At 43.0% G+C, this 25304-nt stretch overlaps 1 protein-coding gene across 1 annotated transcript in view; it reads right to left on the bottom strand.

The window, feature by feature from the left end:
• Window positions 1–1135: 1135 nt before the first annotated feature.
• Window positions 1136–25304, bottom strand: part of VTCN1 (V-set domain containing T cell activation inhibitor 1) — an 81984-nt gene continuing 57815 nt past the window's right edge. Inside the window, exons 2-6 of the mRNA XM_073617530.1 lie at window positions 19518–19582; window positions 16258–16605; window positions 14325–14603; window positions 7591–7721; window positions 1136–5047 (exon numbers count right to left, since the gene is read on the bottom strand). Coding sequence (XP_073473631.1) covers window positions 7606–7721; window positions 14325–14603; window positions 16258–16605; window positions 19518–19582 — 808 coding nt within the window. The 3' untranslated portion in view covers window positions 1136–5047; window positions 7591–7605. The remainder of the gene's footprint in view (window positions 5048–7590; window positions 7722–14324; window positions 14604–16257; window positions 16606–19517; window positions 19583–25304) is intronic.

Genomic DNA, 25304 nt, shown 5'->3' with positions numbered 1-25304 from the left:
AAACCTCTCCCCAAGCACTAATCCTCCACCCCAAATTTCCCCTACTAGCACAAATCCCCCCAATCATCCGTGCTAGCACAAACACCTCCCCTTCCGATACCCTCTTCTAACACAAATCCCCCCTCCTAGTTCAAATCACCCCCCCTCTAAAGCACCCTTTCTAGCACAAATCTCCACCGTGTCCCTCCTGCCCACCCTCTCAGCCCTGACATCCACCACTTAAAGGGGTTGTAAATATTCATTTTTTATTTTTTTTAAATAACAAACATGTCATACTTACCTCCACTGTGCAGCTCATTTTGCACAGAGGGGCCCCGATCCTTCTGTTCTGGGGTCCCATGGCAGCGCTCTCGGCTCCTCCCCGCAAGAGATAACCCCCTCGGGAATGTCTCTCCCGAGGGGGTTACCTTGCGGGCGTGCTCCCGTCTCATACACTCTGCATCCATAGACACAGAGTGTATGTCTCGGTCCCGCCCCCACGGCGGCCGCATCATTTGGATTTGATTGACAGCAGCGCGAGCCAATGGCTGCGCTGCTATCAATCTATCCAATGAAGAGCCGGGAAGACCGGGCCGAGAAGAGCCAAGAAGCCAGCACGTTCTCAATGCGGGACTTTCAAGGGCTCAGGTAAGTAAACCGGGGGGCTGGGGGGCCTGTAACTATCAGATGTTTTTTCACCCTAATGCATAGGATGCATTAAGGTGAAAAAAACAGAAGGTTTACAACCCCTTTAATGGACCTATAATCTATTTTTCATGAAATTGTTTCTTACTGTTTTTCTTCCTTTTCCCCCTCACTTTCCTTTGTTTGGAAGGTTACATTATTTGCAGTTATGTACACTGTTCTATGCACACTAGACATCCAATAGTCCAGTGGTCTCCAAGCTGTGGCCCGGGGGGCCAGAATCAGCCCTTTGCTTGCTTTTATCCAGTTCTTGGGGCACCATTTCATCCACTGATATCAACAGTGGGGCATAGTCCCCCCCACAAATGGAAACCAGTAAAAGGGCACAATCCCCCCCCTAATACCACAACGATGGGACACAATTCCTCCCAGTGATACCAACAATTGGCCCAATGGCCCAAATGAAACGGCACAATTCATCCCAATGACACCAACGATGGGGCACAATTCCTCCCACTGACACTAAAGACAGGGCATTGTTTTTTCCCACCGACATCTTGACCCTTTCTACTCCCAATGGCCAGAGTCTGGCCCCCTTTAAGTCTGAAGGACAGTAAACTGGCCCCCTGTTTAGAAAGTTTGGAGACTCCTGCTATAGTCCATCTCAGGAGTGAGCATGAGAGTGGCTATATTTCAATATACAGTGGAACCATTGAGAATGAACGTAGGCACCCTCTAACAGGAAGTCAGATCACAGCAGCAAACAAAAAGAATTTAGACATTCGGAGGAGGCTGAGAGGTTTGAAGAGGAGTAAAGAATACTTACTTGAATTTGATTACATTTTTTATTTTTTAGTGTCACTTTAAATGGTTAGGCAAACCAAATGTTGGATTAATATAAAAAATGAACCCCTGAGTAACATAAAAATTCTAAAAAAAAGCCATATCCTAACATAATCCTAGTAAAAAATAAATAAAAGAAAAAAAAAGGATTTATCAAATCTTGATGTTTCAAGAAATCTTTACCTGAAGAAAGCAACAAAAATGAACACTTTACAGAAAAAATTGTAAATCCAGATCAACACTGAGCCCCATTGGGTGTATCGCATTGAGATCATATATCCATTTACTTCCTTGCATTTTTATAACCACTCACAATCCCCTCCCTTCCCCTCAATTTACAACTAGAACAGCCTTGAACTGCACTACAATGTGTCCATTAGACATAAAGGGGTCTATGTATAAAACTATGTTGGTTGTGCCAATGTTTTTTTCATATTTTGGGGGCTAAGTCTGCTATAAGAAAAGATGTGTCCACCATAAATATTAAATTAGGGGCAAAAAGTTTTCACAGGTGCCAACACCAGGAAGAAGAAAGTTCCACCACTCCAGTCACCCATTGTTACTCACAAAAGATGAAGCTGCTCCTAAGACCTCTGCAATCCTCAGCTCCAGCTGGCACTTGTCTGGGTCCCATTCCTCCCACCCACAATTCAGCAAAGCTCTGAAGCGGCACACTACTTTCAAAGGGTAAAATAAACTTTATTGTTCAGCACAAGAACGGACACACCATCCAGGATTCTCCCACTAACTAATTTCACCTCCCTACTGGGGCTTAATCACAGAGCAACTATGATTGCTTTACAATTAAACCCCAGAAGATGACAAACTATGTTAGAGGGAGGCTTCTGGTTGGAGTGTCTGTGCTTGTGTTAAACAATAAAGTTGATTTTACCTTTTGGAAGTGCTGTGGAGCAGTCATCCATTGCGTTGGATGAGCTTTGCCGATTTGGGCAGGCAAAACAATCTGCAGAACAGTAGACCATATGTAGGCAGGTGCAGTCTATTTTCTCCACTGTAGATGGCGTTCAACCGCAGCGGCATTGCTGTTGGAAGGGAACTCAAGAGAAGCGTGGTTCCTTTATGGTTTCCTGGGTCACTGGGGTAGCTATACAATTAGATGCTGCTGCCCCATGTAACTCTGGCAGCCATCTTGGGTCAGACAGAGCCTTTTTAAGGTCCAGGCTACCAAGCTTGGCACGCATTTCATGTGTGGGTAGTGTAGGGACAGATCCCCCTTCTGACAGGGAGCAGAGAAAGAATAGGGATACGCCTTCTTGGGACCTCCTCATTTGGGCCAGGCCACATTCTTCCCCTCAAGACAGATGCTGTTCGCACATCTGAGACCTGTTTTGCTACACATGGCTGTTGCATCCAGTGAGCATTCAGAGTCGGGTGCCTCCCGCCAGGCTTGTGAATTGCTGAGCTTTAACCTCAATGCAAGTTCTGTTCTCTGCAACTGGAATGCTTATTGTTGCTGCACCACATTGCACCTCCCCCACACTTAGCCCATACTTGTAATGCCGAGAACAACATATAGGGGATGCCATTGACTAGAGTGTGGGCTTTGCAGTGCTTGTAAATTATTTTATTAAATGGCTGACCCTGTCCACTACAAACTCTACTCCGATATCCCCCCTTCCCCGGCTCCATGCCTCATAGCAACCATGCAGACTTTTTTGGTGGTAGTTACACCTGTGGGCCACAAAAACAAAAATGAAAGGAGAACTCAAACCACTGAACCAGCAAAGATAGCTTAACATCTGCCAAATCCTGTCTACTTTACACCAAAAAATGTAAAAAAATGATGATCCATATATGGTTTAAAAATAACATCTTGAAAAATAAACATAATACAAATTAAAAAGTATACTTTGTTCCGTGAAATGAAATATTGTAAATCAGGGCAGCAAAATATTGAAAGTTATAAGAAGTATTTTCTGCTCAGCTACAAAACGCTGGGGAGGAAGAGCGGCCACAGTCTGGGAATAAACTGCAATTTCATGCACACGTGTCTGGCAGAGACATGAGAATAAGTGTCCAAACTGCTTGTAGGCAGGTGCAGCCTACCTTCTCCACTGCAGGTGGCGCTATCCGCAGTGGCATTGCAGTTGGAGATGAAGTCAGGAGGAACATGGTTCCTCTATGATATTCTGGGTCACTGAGGAAGCGATTCAGTTGGATGCCCATGTGACTTTAGCGACCATTTTGGGACAGGCAGAGCTTTTTTAAGTCCCTGTCTCCCAGGTTTGGCAAACTTTCGGCAAGTTGGTAAAGTAGGGACAGGTAACCCGCCTGTGAGGGACAGTACTAGCAAAATGGAAAGGTTCCTGATGAGGAGGGAAAGCATAGGGTCGCATCTCTTCTGCACACTTTCCCGATTGGGCACGAGATGGTCAGGCTGCATTTTGCTCCCCCTCCAGCTGGAATCTGCTTCTTCACATTGTTTGGAAACCGTGAGTGCACCAAGCTGGGTAACTTTCCCTCCGGGTTTGTTTTGAATTTTCATTACATTACCTCAATATATTTATGTTGCACCCAGCTGTGTGAATTATTGTCGCTACACACCCTGCCCCCCCCCCCCCTAGTACATGCTCACCACGTAGCTCCATGTAACTTTGTTTCGGCATTGAGGGTGCTGTAGTGGTCAGGGGGGCGGGTGCTGCTAACCTTATATAACAGATTGCATATCACCAACACACTAAAATGGTCCTTAATCCAAATTTATAGAAAATAGGAAAGTTCAATGCTTTGGGGCCATATAGTGTTCTTGATGAAGGGGACCCAGGGGGTCCCAGGGGAAGGGGAAGGGGAACCTCCAACATTGCTTATACTGGTGACTTCATATAAAATTAAAGAGAAATCTGGTGTGCTAGTGATACTCTTAAAAATGAGATGTGGACTCTTAGAAAGTGCTTTCATTACCAAGAGAAGTCAGTTAATTGTTTCTAGAAGTTGCTCTGGGCTTATGTTATGTGGCCTGTTTAACATAAGTAATTATTAGTGAGGTTCTTCTCCATTATAGACAGATGCATAAAACATTTGTAGGCCTTTAAAAGAGGAAAGAAGGTAAAAAACCACTAAGAAGTTCCTGGACATTCTGTTACGATCTTTGTAGGTACGAAAAGGAGTTCCAAGATGGCAGGAGAGCGCCACAAGGTCAACTTTAGGTACAGTAGGCTCTGTGGTGTTCTGCAAGTTCCATGAACATAGAGGCCATTTCCTTGCATCTTCAGGAATTCTATGATTTACAACAGAGTCCAAAAAAAAACATATTATGGAAAATGTCTTTACTTCCTGGCGTTACTCCAAGGAGACAATAATGGCCAAAGGCAAGACTCTTAACTAACACATTGACTGAGCATTGCTGGTGTAAAAACACGTTGGTAAAGTCTCCAGCAAGGGGTTTAAAGAGTCAGTAGTCATAGCATTGTCCACCCTGGCAAAGCCGGGTCAGATATTATTACAAATGTTCAAGTCCAGCAAAAAGGTTCATCAGACCCTGAAAGAGCCTCCAAAGAAGCAGAGAGAGTCCAGCTCCTGTCCGTTCATCGGGGTCCCCATATTGCATGAATTATCATTTCTGAAAGAGAAATAAATTAACATATTTCATCATTTATAAACGGGAAAATATAAAAGATATAGTGCCACCATTTCTTCAGTTTTTAGGTTGTGTGATGCTCAGACCAATGGCCAAATGTACCACCTCCTACAGAGAGAATAATCAATCTAAATAATGCTTTGGCTGGAGTTTAACCAGACTAACTAAAAAAAACAAAAATGTAATATATCGCAGCTTTCCTGTCCCTAGATGTGGAGGCCACATATATTTGCTTTTTTCAGGCTTTTTTCTTTTGCTTTCGTCTGGTTATCCTACCAGTAGCACACTTCCTGTCTTAGGGTGACAACGCTCACTGTACTATATCTTTGGAGTTTTCTCACCGGAGGTGATCTTAAATTGGCACTGCGTATTTTTTGGTGATATAATTTCCCATGATCGCCAGCGTCATCTAGTGGCCATAATGTGTGTTTTTTTTTTTTTTCATGTATTTCAGAAAAATAACGCATTATGGCCACTAGATGGCGCTGACGATCATAAGTGGATAATTCTATTACAAACAATATGATGATCATTTTAGTGTAAATATGAGATCTGAGGCCTTTTTGACCCCAGATCTCATATTTAAGAGGACCTGTCACGCTTTTTTCTATTACAAGGGGTGTTTACATACCTTGTAATAGGAATAAAAGTGACGCAATTTTTTTTTTAAAAGAACAGTGTAAAAATAAAAAATAAAAAGGTAAAATAAATAAGAAAAAAAAAATGTTTTAAACGCGCCCTGTCCCGCCGAGTTAGCGCGCAGAAGCAAACGCACACGTGAGTAGCGGCCGCATACGAAAACGGTGTTAAAACCACACACATGAGGTATCGCCGCGATCGTTAGAGCGAGAGAAATAATTATAACTCTAAACCTCCTCTGTAGCTCAAAAACATGCAACCTGTAGAATTTTTTAAACGTCACCTATGGAGATTTTTAAGGGTAAAAGTTTGTCGCCATTCCACGAGCGGGCGAAACTTTGAAGCGTTACACGTTGGGTATCAATTTACTCGCCGTAACATCATCTTTCACAATATAAACAAAAATTGGGCTAACTTTACTGTTGTCTTATTTTTTAATTCAAAAAAGTGAATTTTTTCCAAAAAAAAGTGCGCTTGTAAGACCGCCGTGCAAATATGGTGTGACAGAAAGTATTGTGACGACCGCCATATTACTCTCTAGGGTGTTAGAAAAAAAATATATATAATGTTTGGGGTTTCCAAGTAATTTTCTAGCAAAAAAAAAATTGATTTTTAGATTTAAAAAATAGGCCCGGTCTTAAAGTGGTTAATATATGAAAGTAAACTCAATCCAGCAAAGAGACATCCCCATATATTGAGCAAAGAGACATCTCAATCCAGCAAAGAGATGGCCCCATATCTTCAGCAAAGAGACATGGCCACATATTGAGCAAAGAGACATCTCAATCCAGCAAAGAGACATCCCCACATATTGAGCAAAGAGACATCTCAATCCAGCAAAGAGATGGCCCCATATATTCAGCAAAGAGACATCTCCACATATTGAGCAAAGAGACATCTCAATCCAGCAAAGAGGTGGCCCCATATATTCAGCAAAGAGACATCCCAATCCAGCAAAGAGACATCCCAATCCAGCAAAGAGACATCCCCACATATTGAGCAAAGAGACATCTCAATCCAGCAAAGAGGTGGCCCCATATATTCAGCAAAGAGACATCCCAATCCAGCAAAGAGACATCCCCACATATTGAGCAAAGAGACATCCCAATCCAGCAAAGAGACATCCCCACATATTGAGCAAAGAGACATCTCAATCCAGCAAAGAGAGTGCCCCATATATTCAGCAAAGAGACATCTCCACATATTCAGCAAAAAGACATCCCAATCCAGCAAAAAGACATCCCCACATATTGAGCAAAGAGACATCCCAATCCAGCAAAGAGACATCCCCACATATTGAGCAAAGAGACATCAAAGAGAGTGCCCCATATATTCAGCAAAGAGAGTGCCCCATATATGCAGCAAAGGGAGCGCCCCATATATTCAGCAAAGAGACATCCCAATCTAGGAAAGAGTCATCCCTTTGAGTGCTCACACTGAGGCCACCTTGCTTTAGCAATTTCTAGTTACTACAGCAGCAACAACTCTGTCTTTTTGGTTGGGGCCTGGGTGGTCCCTCTGAACACCAGGGCCCCCTACATCTGTATGGGCTGCCCCCCCCCCGATGGCAGCCCTGTATATATGCAAACTGGGCTGTATATGCACAGAGCGCTGACCGGGGCAAACCGTGTATGACATGATTGTTTTTGCATAAGAAAAGCAAAAAAAAAACAAATAGGCTATGAAGGCAAAGTACTGTCTGTCGTATGTTGCCTGACCTGCAGAGTGTCTTGTGATTCCTCTACAGTCACATAGACACCTTATGTATTTTGTCAAGTGGTCAGAAAAGTGGAAAGTAGTCTCACTGATGGCTCGGTGCCCACCATCTCATCCCGCCCTCACCCTTCTAATATGTATACCAAGGACTACACCCAGGATGTACCAACCGGGGAAATCAGAGGTCAAAGAGCGGCTGGATAGGCGAGTACAGCGAGAAGACACAACAGGAAAACAGACGGAGACAAGATGGCGGCTGAGCCAATCAGGTCCAGGCGGGCGTCCGTCTTCAGACCTGTAACTGTAGGAGGAAAACACAAAATGTTACCATCAGAAAGCTGAAGTTTAATCTGCTTAGATTTTGTCTTCCCTCCTCCCCCATCATTAACATGATAATGATATTTTTAAATAAAATCTTTCCATTTCCATTACACCCCTTATAATAGAACAAGTGATGTCATCACTGGTCTCTTTGCTTCCCTATGCAATGCAGGCAGATCATGGCTGGTGGGAGGGGCCAGCAGGGTGCTGTACATATCTTCATGATAACATCCCAGCAGTGATGCCTCAGTACTCCTCTCCAGATCCCTCAGTCCTGGTCCAAGCAGTGGGCTGGCTCTTGGGAGGAGTTATGCAAATATCAAAATTGCCTTCATCAGTACATATCAGTCTGGATGAGTGGGCGTTCCTAGGCAGGATGTATGGATTGGGGCCAGGGACAGTCAGGCTGGGGAGGAAAGGGCTAGATGGTGCCTGATGTCCTCTAGCCAGGAAATGAGGCGGGACTCTATCTGACTTGCTGCAGCTTCTAATGCACATTGTGAGAATCTCACAGTGTGCAGTGAAATCAGAGTAAGCCATTTTAGTGCAGGAAAGGAGCCGATACAACTGTTGGGTCCTATAGGCCGCTAAAGAATATATTATCATATAATATCATATAATATATAATAATATAATATAATATATAATAATATAATATAATATGATCTATTATTCTATTATTTTATATTCTATTCTATTGTATTAATATTATTATTTTATATTCTATTAGATTATATTATATGATTATATATGATTATATTCTATTATTATTTTTATTATATATTATATTATATAATAATAATATAATAATAATAATAAAAAAATAGAATATATAATAATAGAATATAATGGTAAAAATATAATCTAATCTAATATGAAATAGTAATAGTAATATAATATAATCTAAAATAATAGAATAATATAAATATATTATAATATAATATGAAATAGTAATAGTAATATAATATAATCTAAAATAATAGAATAATATAAATATATTATATTCTATCATTATAATAGTATATTTTATATTATAGTACTATCATATTATATATAGATAGAGATATATTATATAGATATAGATAGATAGATGAATATTAAAAAGTAATACTGCGCCAACTTAAGTGAAGCAGCCAACATAACAACTAGACTAATTGTAAACAAATGAAAAATAAAACAATGTGGCGCTAAACAACGTGATGTTCGTTATCGGGCAGAACCCACCAGAATGGTCATCCGGAGGTCACGATGCACAATAAAGTTTTATTAAAACATGACTGCACTTGGTTGAGTGTAAGCCAAAAAAATAAAAAATTGTCAAAACCTAAATGTGTCTGTGAGGTAGGTGTCAACCTATACAAAACAAACTTCTATCCGTGCATAAAATAAAACCCAATAGTCAAAAAACCATTGGGAAAAAAATGTGCACACCTCAAAAAAATGTGCAAAAAAATGACAACACGGATAATACCTTTATATAGTATACACTCGTGTAAAGGATGTTAGTGTCATAACTACAATAAGTGTAAAAGGAGAAAATAACGTGTAATATATTCCCAAGCAAATCAATGGGTGAAACAAAGTCCAACAAATGTTCTTAAAACATATATCAGGTGCTAGTCAGGAGATAACTTAGATGTCTTCAATAGGATTTGATATACATGATGTATATACATATACCCCAGTTGAAGTCCATGTGGACGAAACGCGTCGGGTTCGATATGCCTGTTTAGCCACGATTCATATAAGCGCTTTTTTACTATCAGCTTGTATCTGGTCCCTGTTTGTTTTGGGAGTCAGAGAATTTTATTACAAACTTTTATTAAACGTTTTCTGGAAGTGGATTCACACTATGTGGAGGTATTTTTTCCATTTTTCTGTTTGAGGGATACATCCCTTCTGTGATGATTTGCAATTGGATTCACCAACCACCATATAGTCCTGCACCATGGAGATCCTAAGGCAGTGAGATCTAGATTGGGTTGATCGGTGAGTAATTACTGCAATCCCTCATCAAGTCTGGAAGCAGTGCCGTATGCATCTTCTCCGGGATAACCATCCCTACATGACCTCATCACAAGCTTGTCTGACTCTCAGCCCTTGGCTAGTGAGTCCAACTATTCCGGTAAGGGTATTTTAACCTTTCCATACAACTATTTGAAATCCGTGTGCCATACCATCCTACAGTCCATCTTAGCCATGGGAGATTGATGTGATTTATCCTATTGAAGACATCTAAGTTATCTCCTGACTAGCACCCGATATATGTTTTAAGAACATTTGTTGGACTTTGTTTCACCCATTGATTTGCTTGGGAATATATTACACATTATTTTCTCCTTTTACACTTATTGTAGTTATGACAATAACATCCTTTACACGAGTGTACACTATATAAAGGTATTATCCGTGTTGTAATTTTTTGCACATTTTTTTGAGGTGTGCAAATTTTTGTTCCCAATGGTTTTTTGACTATTGGGTTTTATTTTATGCACGGATAGAAGTTTGTTTTGTACAGGTTGACACCTACCTCACAGACACATTTAGGTTTTGCCAATTTTTTATTTTTTTGGCTTACACTAAACCAAGTGGAGTCGTGTTTCAATAATATTGTGCATCGTGACCTCCGGATGACCATTCTGGTGGGTTCTGCCCGATAACGAACATCACGTTGTTTAGCGCCACATTGTTTTATTCTTCATAGATAGATAGATATCTATCTATATGTATATCTATATAGATATATCTATATCTATATAGATATAGATATATATCTATATATATAAAATATTATTATTAGAATAAGATATAATTATTAGAATAAGATATAATTATAATAATATATAATAATAATATAATATAAAATAATAATAATAATCTAAATGTATAATTCAATATAATATTAAATAATAATAATAATAATAATAATAATAATAATAATAATAATATATCTCAATTACCTTATCAAAATTTTTCATTATATGACAATTATCAAGTTCATAAGAATATGTAGTCAACTTTAAATTTAGCTTGATACACATTTCATATAGGTTACCAATATTTTATTAATTTTTGGATTTTTGCATTCCAGATGACCAGTATTATTATTTATTATACTTTTATTTTATATATAATAATATACCATTATAAATTCAATTTTATGTATATACAATTATTGTTAATATTTTTATTCTTCTTAATTTTTTATGGTTATTCATTTTATTATGGGTACGATTATCATCATTTTGCTATATCATTATAAAATCCTTTTGTTTTGTCTTTTTAAGGCCCTTGCTGGTATTGTCATTTTTGGAATCACATTGATGTGAATAAAATATTCTTTTATTTATTTATTATCTTTTGGGTGTCTCTTACACTCGCGGCAAGCCTACCACCGGTAGGTGTAGCAGGGACTACTGCCGCCTCCTGACACCCTTATTTTTATGGGGTTTTTTTTTTAGCATGTTTCTTGTACTTTTTTTTTTTTTTACTGTGCAGGACCCTGCAATTGCAAGGCAAGTGTTTGGTTCATGGTTTTGGTGTGACCCCGGTGGTGCCGTCTGTCAATCTCTGCAGCCTGGGTTAAAAGGCAAAGCATAGTGGCATAGTTATAATGTTAAAAAGGCAAAGACAAAGTTATAATGTTAAAATTCAGTTGGGTGGTTGAGAGCAGTAAATGCACAACTCAGCCAACTGTTTTTACTGCCTGTATAAAAGTGTGTTGTTACCTTTTAGCCCTCATAAAGGGGGTGGAGACCCTGAAACATGTTGGCTTAGTTAATCTATCTTTGAAATGAACTTGTATTTGGACTAAAATATTAGGGTGTGATGCCTCAATTTCAGTCTCACTCATCCCCATCAAGACCTAAGGAGGCCATGGAAGCTGCCAGCCCATTAATCAGATTTTTCCATAGTTACACCGCCGCTATACTATATATATATAAATGAAACCTTGACATTACAGCTTCCACTTTCTCAAGTTTTTGCTTTCAGTAGGTACAGTATACGGTCCTCTAATGACGTCTGTTATGACAAAACGCATTGGGTGGAGCTAGCAGGCAACGTCATCACGGCTGTCGGCCGGGTGTGGTGGCACTACCAGTGGTTGTCTCTCTGTCATGATGTGAGTATCTGTCTGCATTTATAGATAAACATTTCCTAGCGGTATTACACTCTCTACTGCCTCCGTACCCCTCCATATTTATGGTGCTGTTTATGGGTCCGGATATCCCTGAGGACATTTTATGAAGGGGAATTGGGGCTTATGCTGAACGAGTGTCCAGGATGTTATACATTTGTTTCAACTTTTATTTTGTTTGCTCTTAAAGAGATAGCACACCCATTTCAAAATGGAATGTTGAACGCAGAAAGTACCAAAATCATTCTCAGTAGGAAGTAGACGTGTGCAGAACCGAAAACATTTGTTATGTTTCAGATTGATTTGTTAAGTTACTAATTTTGTTTCGCTGCATTCACAACAAAACATTTGTTTCATTTTCTTTATAAAATAAAATATCGATTTGAGCCAAATTCATTGTAAAGAATAGCTGGTTCTGTTTTATTTGCGAAGACGGTAATATTCTACTTTATTCTCATCTATTCTATTTTTTTCTATTTGTTGCTATTCTTTTTTACTCTATTCTTTAATTAGATATTATGTTCTATTCTTTTCTATTCTATTTTATTATATATTGTTTCACGCTATTATTTTCTATTTCATTCTACTCTATTCTGTTTTATTCTATGCAGTTTTAAACCCAAGTTTCAGACGATGGCTATATTCTTTTTATTCTTGTATATTGTTTTCTATTCTTTTCTATGCTGTTCTATTCTATTTTATTTTTTATACTATTCTATTTTTTTCTATTCTTTTCTATTTTCTTCTATTATTTTCTATTCTATTTTATTCTTTTCTGTTCAGTTTTACTTTATCCTTTCCTTATCTATTCCTTTATTTTCTACTATTGTATTCTTTTCTATTCTATTTTATTCTTTATTTGCTATTCTATTCTATTCTGTTTTTTTTTTTTACTATATTCTTTTCTGTTCCATTCTATTATATTCTTTTGGAAAATCAAATTTCGTAAATTTGCTCTATTCTTTTCATTCTATTCTATTTTTTTCTATGCCAATCTATTGTTTTTTATGTTGTTCTATTATTGTATATTCCACACTATTACTTTTTTTTCCAGTCTATTCTTTTCTATTTTATTTTATTCTATTCTTTATTTTCTTTTCTATTCTATTCTGTTTTGTTTTACTATATTCTTTTCTGTTCCATTCTATTCTATTGTTTTATTCTATTCTTTTCTAAAATCAAATTTCGTAAATTTGCTCTATTCTTTTCATTCTATTCTATTTTTTTATGCCAATCTATTCTTTTTTTTTGCTATTCTATTATTTTATATTCCACACTATTAAATTTTTTTTTATTCTATTCTTTTATAATATATTTTATTCTATTCTTTTATTTTCTATTATTCCATTATTTTCTATTCTATTCAGTTCTACTCATTCCTATTCTATTCTTTTATTTTTTACTATTCCATTATTTATATTTAGTATAAGACGACCTTTTATACTTAAAAAAAATACCCCAAAAATCAGGGTTCGTCTTATACTCTGGTATAAATGTCCGCCCGCTGGATGTGCAGTAATACTGTATGTAGCTTTGGCTACATACAGTATACCGCGCTGAGCCAATCACGGCGAGCGATGTATTCTATTAATGAATACAAAGCCTGCTCGGATTGGCAGAGGTTTTGACATCATCAGCCCGCGCCTCTCTGAGCCAATCTGAGCAGGCTTTGTATTTATTAATAGAATGCATCGCTCGCTGTGATTGGCTCAGCGCGATATACCGTATGTATGTGGTATACAGTATGTTACCAACCTTTTAGCTGGAAAATGAGGGGGTCGTCTTATACCCCCAGCCGCCAATACACCGGAAAATACGGTACTCTATTCTTTTAATTTTCTACTATTATTTTCTATTCCTTTATTTTCTATTCTATTTTTATTCTATTCTTTTATTTTCTGTTCTGTTCGGTTTTACTTTATTCATTTCTATTCTGTTTTATCCTAATCTATTATTTTCAAATTTTCAATTTCGAATCATATATATTTATTCTAATCTATTCTAGATAAATCTATTTTACTTTTTCTCTTCTATTCCTGTCTATTCTATACCTTTATTTTCTATTCCATTCTATCCTTTTATTTTATATTATTTTATATTCTAACTCTAATGCACATAGTTGTTGAAAGAAATCAGCAATAGTCAGTAATAAGTTTATGTTTCAAATTTGTTTTTAAATTCAATTTTTTTCTAATTTGATTCGGATTTCAGACGAAATTTTGTTTAGTTATTTCAAATCCGTTTCAATTTGTTACTATTGTAATTCTGAAATTCGGATACATTTGAATCTCCAACTAACAAAAAATTTTGTCCGAACTTTGATTCATACGAAACTAAACAAACATATCTAGTAGGAAAGCTCGGCAATGGTAGCCTGCATAGTCTCTCAGTACAGGTTTGCTTTACACACCACCTCTCAAAATGATGGAGGGTGAGGATACCCACCTGTGAACTTGGCGATGCCCTGAGCCTTGGCCAAACCATTCTGTATGATGCAGGTGTACTGCGTGTCCACTACGGCACCTTTGAGGTCCGTAATCACCTGCATCATTACGCTGAGACCCGGGACGATTCTGGTACTGGATGAGTTGGTGAGGTTTGCTTGGGGCGTAAGGTCTGCGGACGTGGAGTTCCACCAGGTGACGCTTGGTTCGGGGTACCAGCTGGGAGACTCGCAGTGTATGGTGGTCGGGGTGGTGTTAGTCACCGTGATGGGGGAGAACGCTGTAAGCAGGAGGTACACACACATTATATTTGCAGATAGGAGAACCTACTGACCGATCTAGCTGGTCAGGGACCTAGTCAACATGAATCTCCAATATCTTCTAAAGTTATATAATGGTCTCATCCACCTTGTTACCTCCTCTTTTTGCCCAGTGATCTCACCTCTCCTGATTACCCCCCTCTTTTATCCAGGTGGTCTCACCTCCACTCTTTTGCCCCAGAGATTACCCTTACACCGGTTTCCTCCACCCTTTTGCCCCAGTAAAATCACCTCCCACAGTTGCATCTCCTTTTTTTGTCCTGGTAGTCTTATCTCCTGTTTGCCTCCTATCTTTTGTCCTCATGATCTCACTTCCATCCTTATTTCCCCTGCATATCCCTGGTGGTCTCATCCATCTTGGTATTTTCTCTTTTTTGCTCCAGTGCTCTCTCCTCTTCTGATTACCCCCCCCCCCTTTTATCCTGGAGGTCTCACCACCCCACTTTTATCCCTGTGGTCTCATTTATTTTGGTTTCTTTCCCAGTTTTGCCCTCCCATAGTTGCATCCCCTTTTTTGTCCTTGTGGTCTTCCCACACCCAGTTGCCTCCCCTCTTTTTCTCTGGGGGTCTTACCTCTTGGGTTGCTTCCCTCTTTTGTTCTAGTAGTCTCATCTTCCCTGGTACCTCCCCTTTTTTGCTGTGTGGCCTCACTTTCTCTGATTACCCCCCCTCTTTTTTATCTTGGTGATATCAACTTTCTTCTTTTGTTTCAGTGCTCTCACTTTCCCTGCCCCCCCCCCCCTTTTGTTCCGGTGGCCTCACTTTCCACAGTTTTATCCCCATTTTTGTCCAGGTGGCCTTTCCACCCCCAGTTGGCTCCCTTCTTTTGCCCTGGTCACCTTACTTATGGGTTACCTCCTCTCCTTTTCCCTCATAGTCTCATCACCCTTGTTGACCCCCCCCACCCCCCACTTTTTCACGGATGACCTCATCCGCCCTGGTTTCCCCCATTTTTTGTCCCAACGGTCTCACGTCTTCTAACTACCCCCTTCTTATCATGGTGGCCTCACCTCCTTTCTTTTGTCCCAGTGCTATTACTTCCCTGGGTTCCTCCCCCCTTTTGCTCCAGTAGCCTCAACTCCCACAGTTACACCCTCTTTTTTTCCCTGGCGGTTGCACTCCCCCCCACCCACCCCTTTAGCCCTAGTTGTCTCATCCACCCTGGTACCTCCTCTCTTTTTCCACCAGTCATCTCACCTCTGCTGTTTAACCTCTCCTTTTATCTAGGTGGTCTCACTTGCCTGGTTTTCTCCCCCTTTGCCCTGGTAGCCTTGCTTCTCACAGATAAATCCCCTTTTTCGTTCAGGTAGACTTTCTGTCCCCTGTTGCCTCCCTTCTTTTTGCCTGGTGACCTTACCTCCCGGGTTTCCTCCCCTCTTTTGTGCATGTTGTCTCACCTTCCCTGACTATCTCTTCTTTTTCTCCCTGACAGTCTCAACCTCCCCAATTGCCTCCTCCTCTTTTGCCCCCATGGTCTCACCTCCCCTGATTGTCTCCCCCTTTTCCCAGTTGCTCTCATATTTCTCCATTACCTCTCCTTTTCATCTTCCCCCAGTAGTCCTAGCTTCCTCGTCCTTTCCCTCCCCTCCCACATTTTTGTCCTGATGGCCTCACCTCCCACGTTGAGGTACAGCGTGTTCGATCCTGTACCCTGAGAATTAGTGATGGTGCACTTGTAGGTCCCGATATCACTCAGCTGAACGTTGCTAAGCAAAAGAGAGCCGTTCCCATTTGTCAGTTCGTTGGGGAAGAGCGAGGTCCGACCCTTGAAGACGATGTTCTGGTCCGTCAAGGAGATCTTTCCTTTCACATATTTGTAGACAGTACCAGTCAGGCCCACTTTCTCCCACAAGACATCGCTGGACTGCTTTGTGTCCGGAGTGAAAGTGCAGCCCAGAACTACATTGTTGTTGATTTGTCCAACCGCGTTCGTAGTAATCACAGCATTGGTGGAGCTGTTACCTGGAGGGAGAGAAAGAGAGAAGGGAGTTCAGCCTCTGTAATCTTAAAGTGCTAAAATATATTCTGGACCTGTCAATGTCCTTACACAAAAATCCCTGACATTGCATACTATACAGTGACAGGATTATTTTTCAGAAATGCTCCAACTTGAATGAATGAATGAATGAATGAATTTGCCTGGGCTAAGATGATGTCATCAGTTTGCTGCAGGCCATGGGGGGAGGGGGTGCTCGGCACAGCAGTGTAGCTGCAGTAGTCTGATACACCTTGTGCAGATCGTGGCTGTATGTAAAAGAATGTGATTTCAGCTCTGTGTAGTGTGGAGAGGAGGAGCTGTGGACAGTGCTGGGATGTAAAAGGAGCTCAGTGGCCGGGCAGAGCATCCAGGGTGGAGGGGGGTGGTCAGGGGGCTTGGGGGGGAAGCAACTATACGGAGCTGAAATCACTTTCTTTTACACACAGTCACGATCTGCACAGGGTATATCAGAATAGTGCATCTACACTGCCATTCTGACCAGGGAATTTTACAGGTCAGAATAGCAACACATTCCTATTCTCTCCATCTCCAGCCAGGCCTCTGCCTCTCCAGCATTGATTCCTATCCTCTCCCTCTCCAGCTGTGATCCATATTCTCTGCCTCTCCAGCTGTGATCCCAGTCCTCTTCCTCTCCAGCTGTGATTGAAGTCCTCTGCCTCTCCAGCCATGATCCCTGTCCTCTGCCTCTCCAACATTATTTCCTATACTCTCCCTCTCCAGCTGTGATCAAAGTCCTCTGACTCTCCAGCCGTGATCCCAGTCCTCTTCCCCTCCAGCCGTGATCAAAGTCCTCTGACTCTCCAGGTGTGATCCCTGTCCTCTGACTCTCCAGCCGTGATCATGTCCTCTCCCTCTCCAGCCATGATCCCTGTCCTCTGCCTCTCCAGCCGTGATCCCAGTCCTCTTCCCCTCCAGCCGTGATCCCAGTCCTTTGACTCTCCAGGTGTGATCTCTGTCCTCTGACTCTCCAGCGGAGATTTCTTTCTTCTGTCTCTCTAGCGGTGATCCTCATTTTCTCCCTCTCCAGCAGTAATCCTTGTCCTTTGACTCATCAGTGATAATTCCCTGTCCTCTGCCTCTCCAGCAGTGATGCCTGTCCTCTGCCTCTCCAGCAGTGATGCCTGTCCTCTGCCTCTCCAGCAGTGATCCCTGTCTTCTGCCTCTCTCCTGGTGAACCCTGTCCTCTGCCTCTCCCGTGGTGATCCCTGTCCTCTGCTTCTCTCGTGGTGATTCCTGTCCTCTGCCTCTCCCATGGTGATTCCTTCCCTCTGCCTCTCCCATGGTGATACCTGTCCTCTGCCTCTCCTGTGGTGACCTGATAGAACACCTTTGGGATGAATTAGAGCACAGACTGCGAGCCAGGCCTTCTTGCCCAACATCAGTGCCTGACCTCACAAATGGGCTTCTGGAAGAATGGTCAAACATTCCCATAGACACACTCCTAAACCTTGTGGACAGCCTTCCCAGAAGAGTTGAAGCTGTTATAGCTGTAAAGGGTGGGCCAACTCAATATTGAACCCTACGGACTAAGACTGGGATGCCATTAAAGCTCATGTGTGTGTAAAGGCGGGTGTCCCAATACTTTTGGTAATATAGTGTATGTTCAGGGGGCGAATAACCATGGGGGAGTTGGGTACCTGGAGGGGATACTGGTGGTGACACAAGTGGAATGGAGTTGAGCACACACAGAGCACAAGTCACTTTATCTATTTTAAAGGAATTGCAGCAGAAGTGTAGTTCCCGGATATAAGCCAGGTTGGGGGGAGCCTTGATGCAGTCGGGGCATGGAAGCCAGAGACCAGAAAAGTTGGCTGTAGTCATCCTGATATTTTTTTTCTTCCTGCTGATGAGAGTTCCCTTCATTTCCTGTCTTGGAGATGCAACGGAAAGTGAGGGGACTCCAGTCTTAGACAGTCCTCAATGGAATATTTGTCCTGAGTGACAACTGTAAAATTTTTAGATGTCCCATCACTTGCTGTCTCAGTGACAATTGTCACCAGCAGGGCCACCATTAGAAATCATAGGGCCCCGTACAGCCTACCTGCCAGCCCTCCCCCCCCCACGCCTCCTTTTGGAGATCAGGCTCAGCAGTGTGCCAGTGGTGAGAGCTCTCAGTCCCTTTATTGTATGGCGTCATGGATGACCCTTGGCACATGTGAGCTCCAGGAAGGTCACATAATGGACTGGGATGTCTCTGGCTTTTCCACCACTACTTCTACCCTGTACCGCCACCTCACAGGATCTGCCGCGCATGCACTGCCCAGAGAACCAGGCAGGTGTCAGGCAGAAAATGGAGCATTTGCTCTAAGGCTTGGTTCACACTATGTGCGAGCATTTTGCCGCGTTTCGGCATGCTGAGTGTACAGCAGCTCATGCATTTAAGCGGGCTTCTCTACCCGAGAGAAAAAATGGGCAATGGCAGTCCTGCATATCTGCTAAAGAGCAGCTTATTTCTGTGGGTGTCGGGAATGCACATCATTCACCGCACATGCCTAACACAGATACATGATAACCAAGCCTAAGGCAGAGCTGCTGTCCATGGTGAAGCTACAGCAACTAGCCCCTGCCAGGCCCGGTGTGGGTATACTCCCTGTACCCCCCTCTTGGCGGCGCTGGTCACAGATAGAGTGGGTGTATCTCGGTGCTTGGACCTGCACTGGCTGGATGTTGACATGCGTCCTTTAGGGGAAAAATACAGGAGTTGCTGTCCTTGATTCTGATGGTGCAAGCTGTGGGGGTGTCCCCCCCCATTCTTTTTCTATGACTTCATAAGTACCCGACATGGAACAAGCATGCAGCCAGTGAAGCATGGAATGAGGCAGAGTAAAGTTTTTGGCTAAGCTGAAGATCACACAGACATGTACTGATCACTCACCTGCTACGCTGAGACCGATGATTAGAGCAATGGCTCCCACCAGGAGGATGATGATCCCAATCATTCTGCAGATGAAGAGAGTAGAATTAATGATCTGTGTGTGTCCGGGAGGGGGAGGGTTTCACATCACTCAAACATTCAAACTGACACCTCAAAGCCATTGTCACACAATTCAGCAACCTTATGTGATGTCCTATGAGTCACACTGATGGTGCTCCAGAGGATGCTGGGAAATTATACGGCTTCCAATTATATAAATCAGTCAGTGCTGAGATCAAACACGATGCAAAGCTAAACACACATTCTATGCCTGCACCACTTGATAGAGGTCATTCTACGCCTGCACCACCACCTGATGAAGTCATTCATACAGTCTAAGGTCATTCTACACCTGCACCGGCACCTGATGAAGTCATTCATACAGTCTAAGGTCATTCTACACCTGCACCGCCACCTGATGAAGTCATTCATACAGTCCAAGGTCATTCTACACCTGCACCGCCACCTGATGAAGTCATTCATACAGTCTAAGGTCATTCTACACCTGCACCGCCACCTGATGAAGTCATTCATACAGTCCAAAATCATTCTATGCCTGCACCGCTACCTGGTGGAGTCATTTATATAGTCCAAGGTCATTCAACGCATGCACCGCCATCCGGTGGAGTTATTCATATAGTGCAAGATCATTCTACACCTGCACCATCACCTGGTGGAGTCATTCATACAGTCCAAGGTCATTCTACTCCTGCACCGCTACCTGGTGGAGACATTTATAGAGTCCGAGGTCATTTTACCCTGGCACCGCCACCTGATGAAGTCATTCATACAGTTTAAAGTCATTCTACGCCTGCACCGCTACCTGGCGGAGACATTTATAGAGTCCGAGGTCATCTTACCCCTGCACCACCACTTGGTGGTGTCATTCATACAGTCCAAGGTCATTCAACACATGCACCGCCATCCGGCGGAGTCATTCATATAGTGCAAGATCATCCTACACCTGCAGCACCACTTGGTGGAGTCATTAATATAGTCCAAGATCATTCTACCCCTGCACCATCACCTGGTGGAGTAATTCATACAGTCCAAGGTCATTCTACGCCTGCATCACTACCTGGTGGAGTTATTTATACAGTCCAAGGTCATTTTACCCCTGCACCGCCACCTGATGGAGTAATTTATACAGTTTGAGGTAACACTACACCTTTACCGCAACCTGGTGGAGACATTTATACAGTCAGAGGTCATTCTACCCCTGCACCGCCACATGGTGGAGTCGTTCATACAGTCCAAAGTCATTCTACGCCTGCACCGATACCTGGTGGAGTCATTCATATAGTCCAAGGTCATTCTACGCCTGCACCACCACCTGGTGGAGTCATTCATATAGTCCAAGGTCTTTAAATGCATACATGCCAATTGGTGGAATCATTCATATAGCCCAAGATCATTCTACTCCTGCACCGCTACCTGGTGGAGTCATTCATACAGTCCAAGGTCATTCTACGCCTGCACCGTCACCTGGAGGAGTCATTCATACTTTAAACGCATACAAGCCACCTGGTGGAATCATTCATATAGTCCAAGATCTTTCTACTCCTGCACCGCCACCTTGTAGAGTCATTCATATAGTCCAAGATCATTCTACTCCTGCACCGCCACCTGGTAGAGTCATTCATATAGTCCAAGATCATTCTACGCCTGCACCACCATCTGGTGGAGTCATTTATACAGTCCAAATGTAATTTTACAACTGTACCGCCACCTGGTAGAGTCATTCATATAGTCCAATAGGGATGAGCTTCGAGTTCGAGTCGAACTCATGTTCAACTCGAACATTGGCTGTTCGCAAGTTCGCCGAACAGCGAACAATTTGGGGTGTTCGCGGCAAATTCGAATGCCGCGGAACACCCTTTAAAAGTCTATGGGAGAAATCAAAAGTGCTCATTTTTAAGGCTAATATGCAAGTTATTGTCATAAAAAGTGTTTGGGGACCCAGGTCCTGCCCCAGGGGACATGGATCAATGCAAAAAAAAGTTTTAAAAACGGACGTTTTTTCAGGAGCAGTGATTTTAATAATGCTTAAAGTCAAACAATAAAAGTGTAATATCCCTTTAAATTTCGTACCTGGGGGGTGTCTATAGTATGCCTGTAAAGGGGCGCATGTTTCCTGTGTTTAGAATAGTCTGACAGCAAAATGACATTTTGAAGGAAAAAACTCATTTAAAACTACCCGCGGCTATTGCATTGCCGACAATACACATAGAAGTTCATTGATAAAAACGGCATGGGAATTCCCCAAAAGGGAACCCCGAACCAAAATTAAAAAAAAAAATGACGTGGGAGTCCCCCTAAATTCCATACCAGGCCCTTCAGGTCTGATATGGATATTAAGGGGAACCCCGGCCAAAATTTAAAAAAAAAAATGACGTGGGGTTCCCCCTAAATTCCATACCAGACCCTTCAGGTCTGGTATGGATTTTAAGGGGAACCCCGCGCCAAAAAAAAAAAAAAATAACGGCGTGGGGTCCCCCCAAAAATCCATACCAGACCCTTATCCGAGCACGCAACCTGGCAGGCCGCAGGAAAAGAGGGGGGGACGAGAGTGCGGCCCCCCCCCCTCCTGAACCGTACCAGGCCACATGCCCTCAACATTGGGAGGGTGCTTTGGGGTAGCCCCCCAAAACACCTTGTCCCCATGTTGATGAGGACAAGGGCCTCATCCCCACAACCCTGGCCGGTGGTTGTGGGGGTCTGCGGGCGGGGGGCTTATCAGAATCTGGAAGCCCCCTTTAACAAGGGAACCCCCAGATCCCGGCCCCCCCCCTGTGTGAAATGGTAAGGGGGTACAAAAGTACCCCTACCATTTCACTAAAAAACTGTCAAAAATGTTAAAAATGACAAGAGACAGTTTTTGACAATTCCTTTATTTAAATACTTCTTCTTTCTTCTATCTTCCTTCATCTTCTGGTTCTTCTGGTTCTTCTGGCTCTTCTTCCGGCGTTCTCGTCCAGCATCTCCTCCGCGGCGTCTTCTATCTTCTTCTCCTCGGGCCGCTCCGCACCCATGGCATGGGGGGGAGGCTCCCGCTCTTCTTCTCTTCTTCTTTTCTTCTCTTCTTCATTTTCTTCTCCGGGCCGCTCCTCACACATGCTAGCATGGAGGGAGGCTCCCGCTGTGTGATGGCGCTCCTCGTCTGACAGTTCTTAAATAACGGGGGGCGGGGCCACCCGGTGACCCCGCCCCCCTCTGACGCACGGTGACTTGACGGGACTTCCCTGTGACGTCACGGGGAATGCCACAGGGAAGTCCCATCATGTCCCGTGCGTCAGAGGGGGGGGCGGGGTCACCGGGTGGCCCCGCCCCCCGTTATTTAAGAACTGTCAGACGAGGAGCGCCGTCACACAGCGGGAGCCTCCCTCCATGCCAGCATGGATGCGGAGCGGCCCGGAGAAGAAAATGAAGAAGAGAAGAAGAAAAGAAGGAAGAAGAGAAGAAGATGAAGAAGAAGAGAAGAGCGGGAGCCTCCCCCCATGCCATGGGTGCGGAGCGGCCCGAGGAGAAGAAGATAGAAGACGCCGCGGAGGAGATGCTGGACGAGAATGCCGGAGGAAGAACCAGAAGAGCCAGAAGAACCAGAAGAACCAGAAGATGAAGGAAGATAGAAGAAAGAAGAAGTATTTAAATAAAGGAATTGTCAAAAACTGTCTCTTGTCATTTTTATCATTTTTGACAGTTTTTTAGTGAAATGGTAGGGGTACTTTTGTACCCCCTTACCATTTCACACGGGGGGGGCCGGGATCTGGGGGTCCCCTTGTTAAAGGGGGCTTCCAGATTCCGATAAGCCCCCCGCCCGCAGACCCCCACAACCACCGGCCAGGGTTGTGGGGATGAGGCCCTTGTCCTCATCAACATGGGGACAAGGTGTTTTAGGGGGCTACCCCAAAGCACCCTCCCAATGTTGAGGGCATGTGGCCTGGTACGGTTCAGGAGGGAGGGGGGCCGCACTCTCGTCCCCCCCTCTTTTCCTGCGGCCTGCCAGGTTGCGTGCTCGGATAAGGGTCTGGTATGGATCTTTGGGGGGACCCCACGCCGTTTTTTTTTTTTTTTTTGGCGCGGGGTTCCCCTTAAAATGCATACCAGACCTGAAGGGTCTGGTATGGAATTTAGGGGGAACCCCACGTCATTTTTTTTTTTTAATTTTGGCCGGGGTTCCCCTTAATATCCATACCAGACCTGAAGGGCCTGGTATGGAATTTAGGGGGACTCCCACGTCATTTTTTTTTTTTTATTTTGGTTCGGGGTTCCCCTTTGGGGAATTCCCATGCCGTTTTTATCAATGAACTTCTATGTGTATTGTCGGCAATGCAATAGCCGCGGGTAGTTTTAAATGAGTTTTTTCCTTCAAAATGTCATTTTGCTGTCAGACTGTTCTAAACACAGGAAACATGCGCCCCTTTACAGGCATACTATAGACACCCCCCAGGTACGAAATTTAAAGGGATATTACACTTTTATTGTTTGACTTTAAGTATTATTAAAATCACTGCTCCTGAAAAAACGTCCGTTTTTAAAACTTTTTTTTGCATTGATCCATGTCCCCTGGGGCAGGACCCAGGTCCTCAAACACTTTTTATGACAATAACTTGCATATTAGCCTTTAAAATTAGCACTTTTGATTATTCATGTTTCGTGTCCCATAGACTTTAACGGTGTTCGCATGTTCGAACGAACTTTTTTCCTGTTCGCATGTTCTGGTGCGAACTGAACAGGGGGGTGTTCGGCTCATCCCTATAGTCCAAGATCATTCTATGCCTGCACCACCACCTGGTGGAGTCTTTTATACAGTCCAGGGTCATTCTACACCTGCACCACCACCCAGTAGAGACATTCAAGGCTAGGGGGAGATGTAAACAAATGCTAGGCAGTGGTACAGGCACAGAATGTTTACATTTACATTTCCTTTTCAACAGGAAAAGCTGAAGAACAAGCCCAGCTGGTAAAAGCCAACAATGCCGGGAGAGTTCCGGTGTTCTGACATATACTGTCCTCCTATCGGATAGTGTCCGCTCCGTACTGCGCAGGCGCAGCGCTTGCGCAGTACGGAGCAGAAGGAGATGCCGAAAGTGTCCGAAGTTGATCAGCTGACCATCAGCTGTACACCTCGCTTCGGCACTTCTTAGCGATGGCAGTGTAAGAGGGCCCCTCGCGGGCTCGCTTCGCTCGCCACGCTTCGGGCACGGCCTCGCTGCGCTCGGCAACTATTTATTCTCACTCTATGTCCACTTGGATAGTAGGGAATGAACCTGGACATAGGGTGAGAATAAAAGCGCAGGCGCCGTGTACAGCTGATGATCAGCTGTTAAACTTCGGAGACTTTCGGCGTCTCGTTTGTCCTCCGTACTGCGCCTGCGCAGTACAGGGCGGACACTATATGATAGGGGACTGTATTTGACAAGACACCGGCAAGTTCCCCGGTATGGTAAACGGCAGTGGAAAAGCAGAGTCTTTTATTGAAATCTCTGACTGCAGAAGGCATGGGGAGCTCCGGGTGTTCCTGGACACGGTAGAGAATTATGTTAAAGTGGACCTGTCATCTGATTTATTTTTTCCTGATAAGTAAAGTGTCAGTGTACACCTCCAGAACTCCTCCAAAAATGGCATTTTCTTCTTCTGTGATTGGTATTGACTACGCTTACTCTGTTTACCTTTTCATTATTATTAAACAAGTGTGATTAGCTGTACTTCTGTCTCTGTCTGATTCATGGTTTCTGACAAAGGGTT

The sequence above is a fragment of the Aquarana catesbeiana genome, linkage group LG02 (genome assembly GCF_042186555.1).
Source record: "Aquarana catesbeiana isolate 2022-GZ linkage group LG02, ASM4218655v1, whole genome shotgun sequence".
Lineage (NCBI taxonomy): Eukaryota > Metazoa > Chordata > Amphibia > Anura > Ranidae > Aquarana > Aquarana catesbeiana.
Note: the sequence above shows the minus strand (reverse complement) of the source record. Positions and strands in the feature narration are given on the sequence as shown.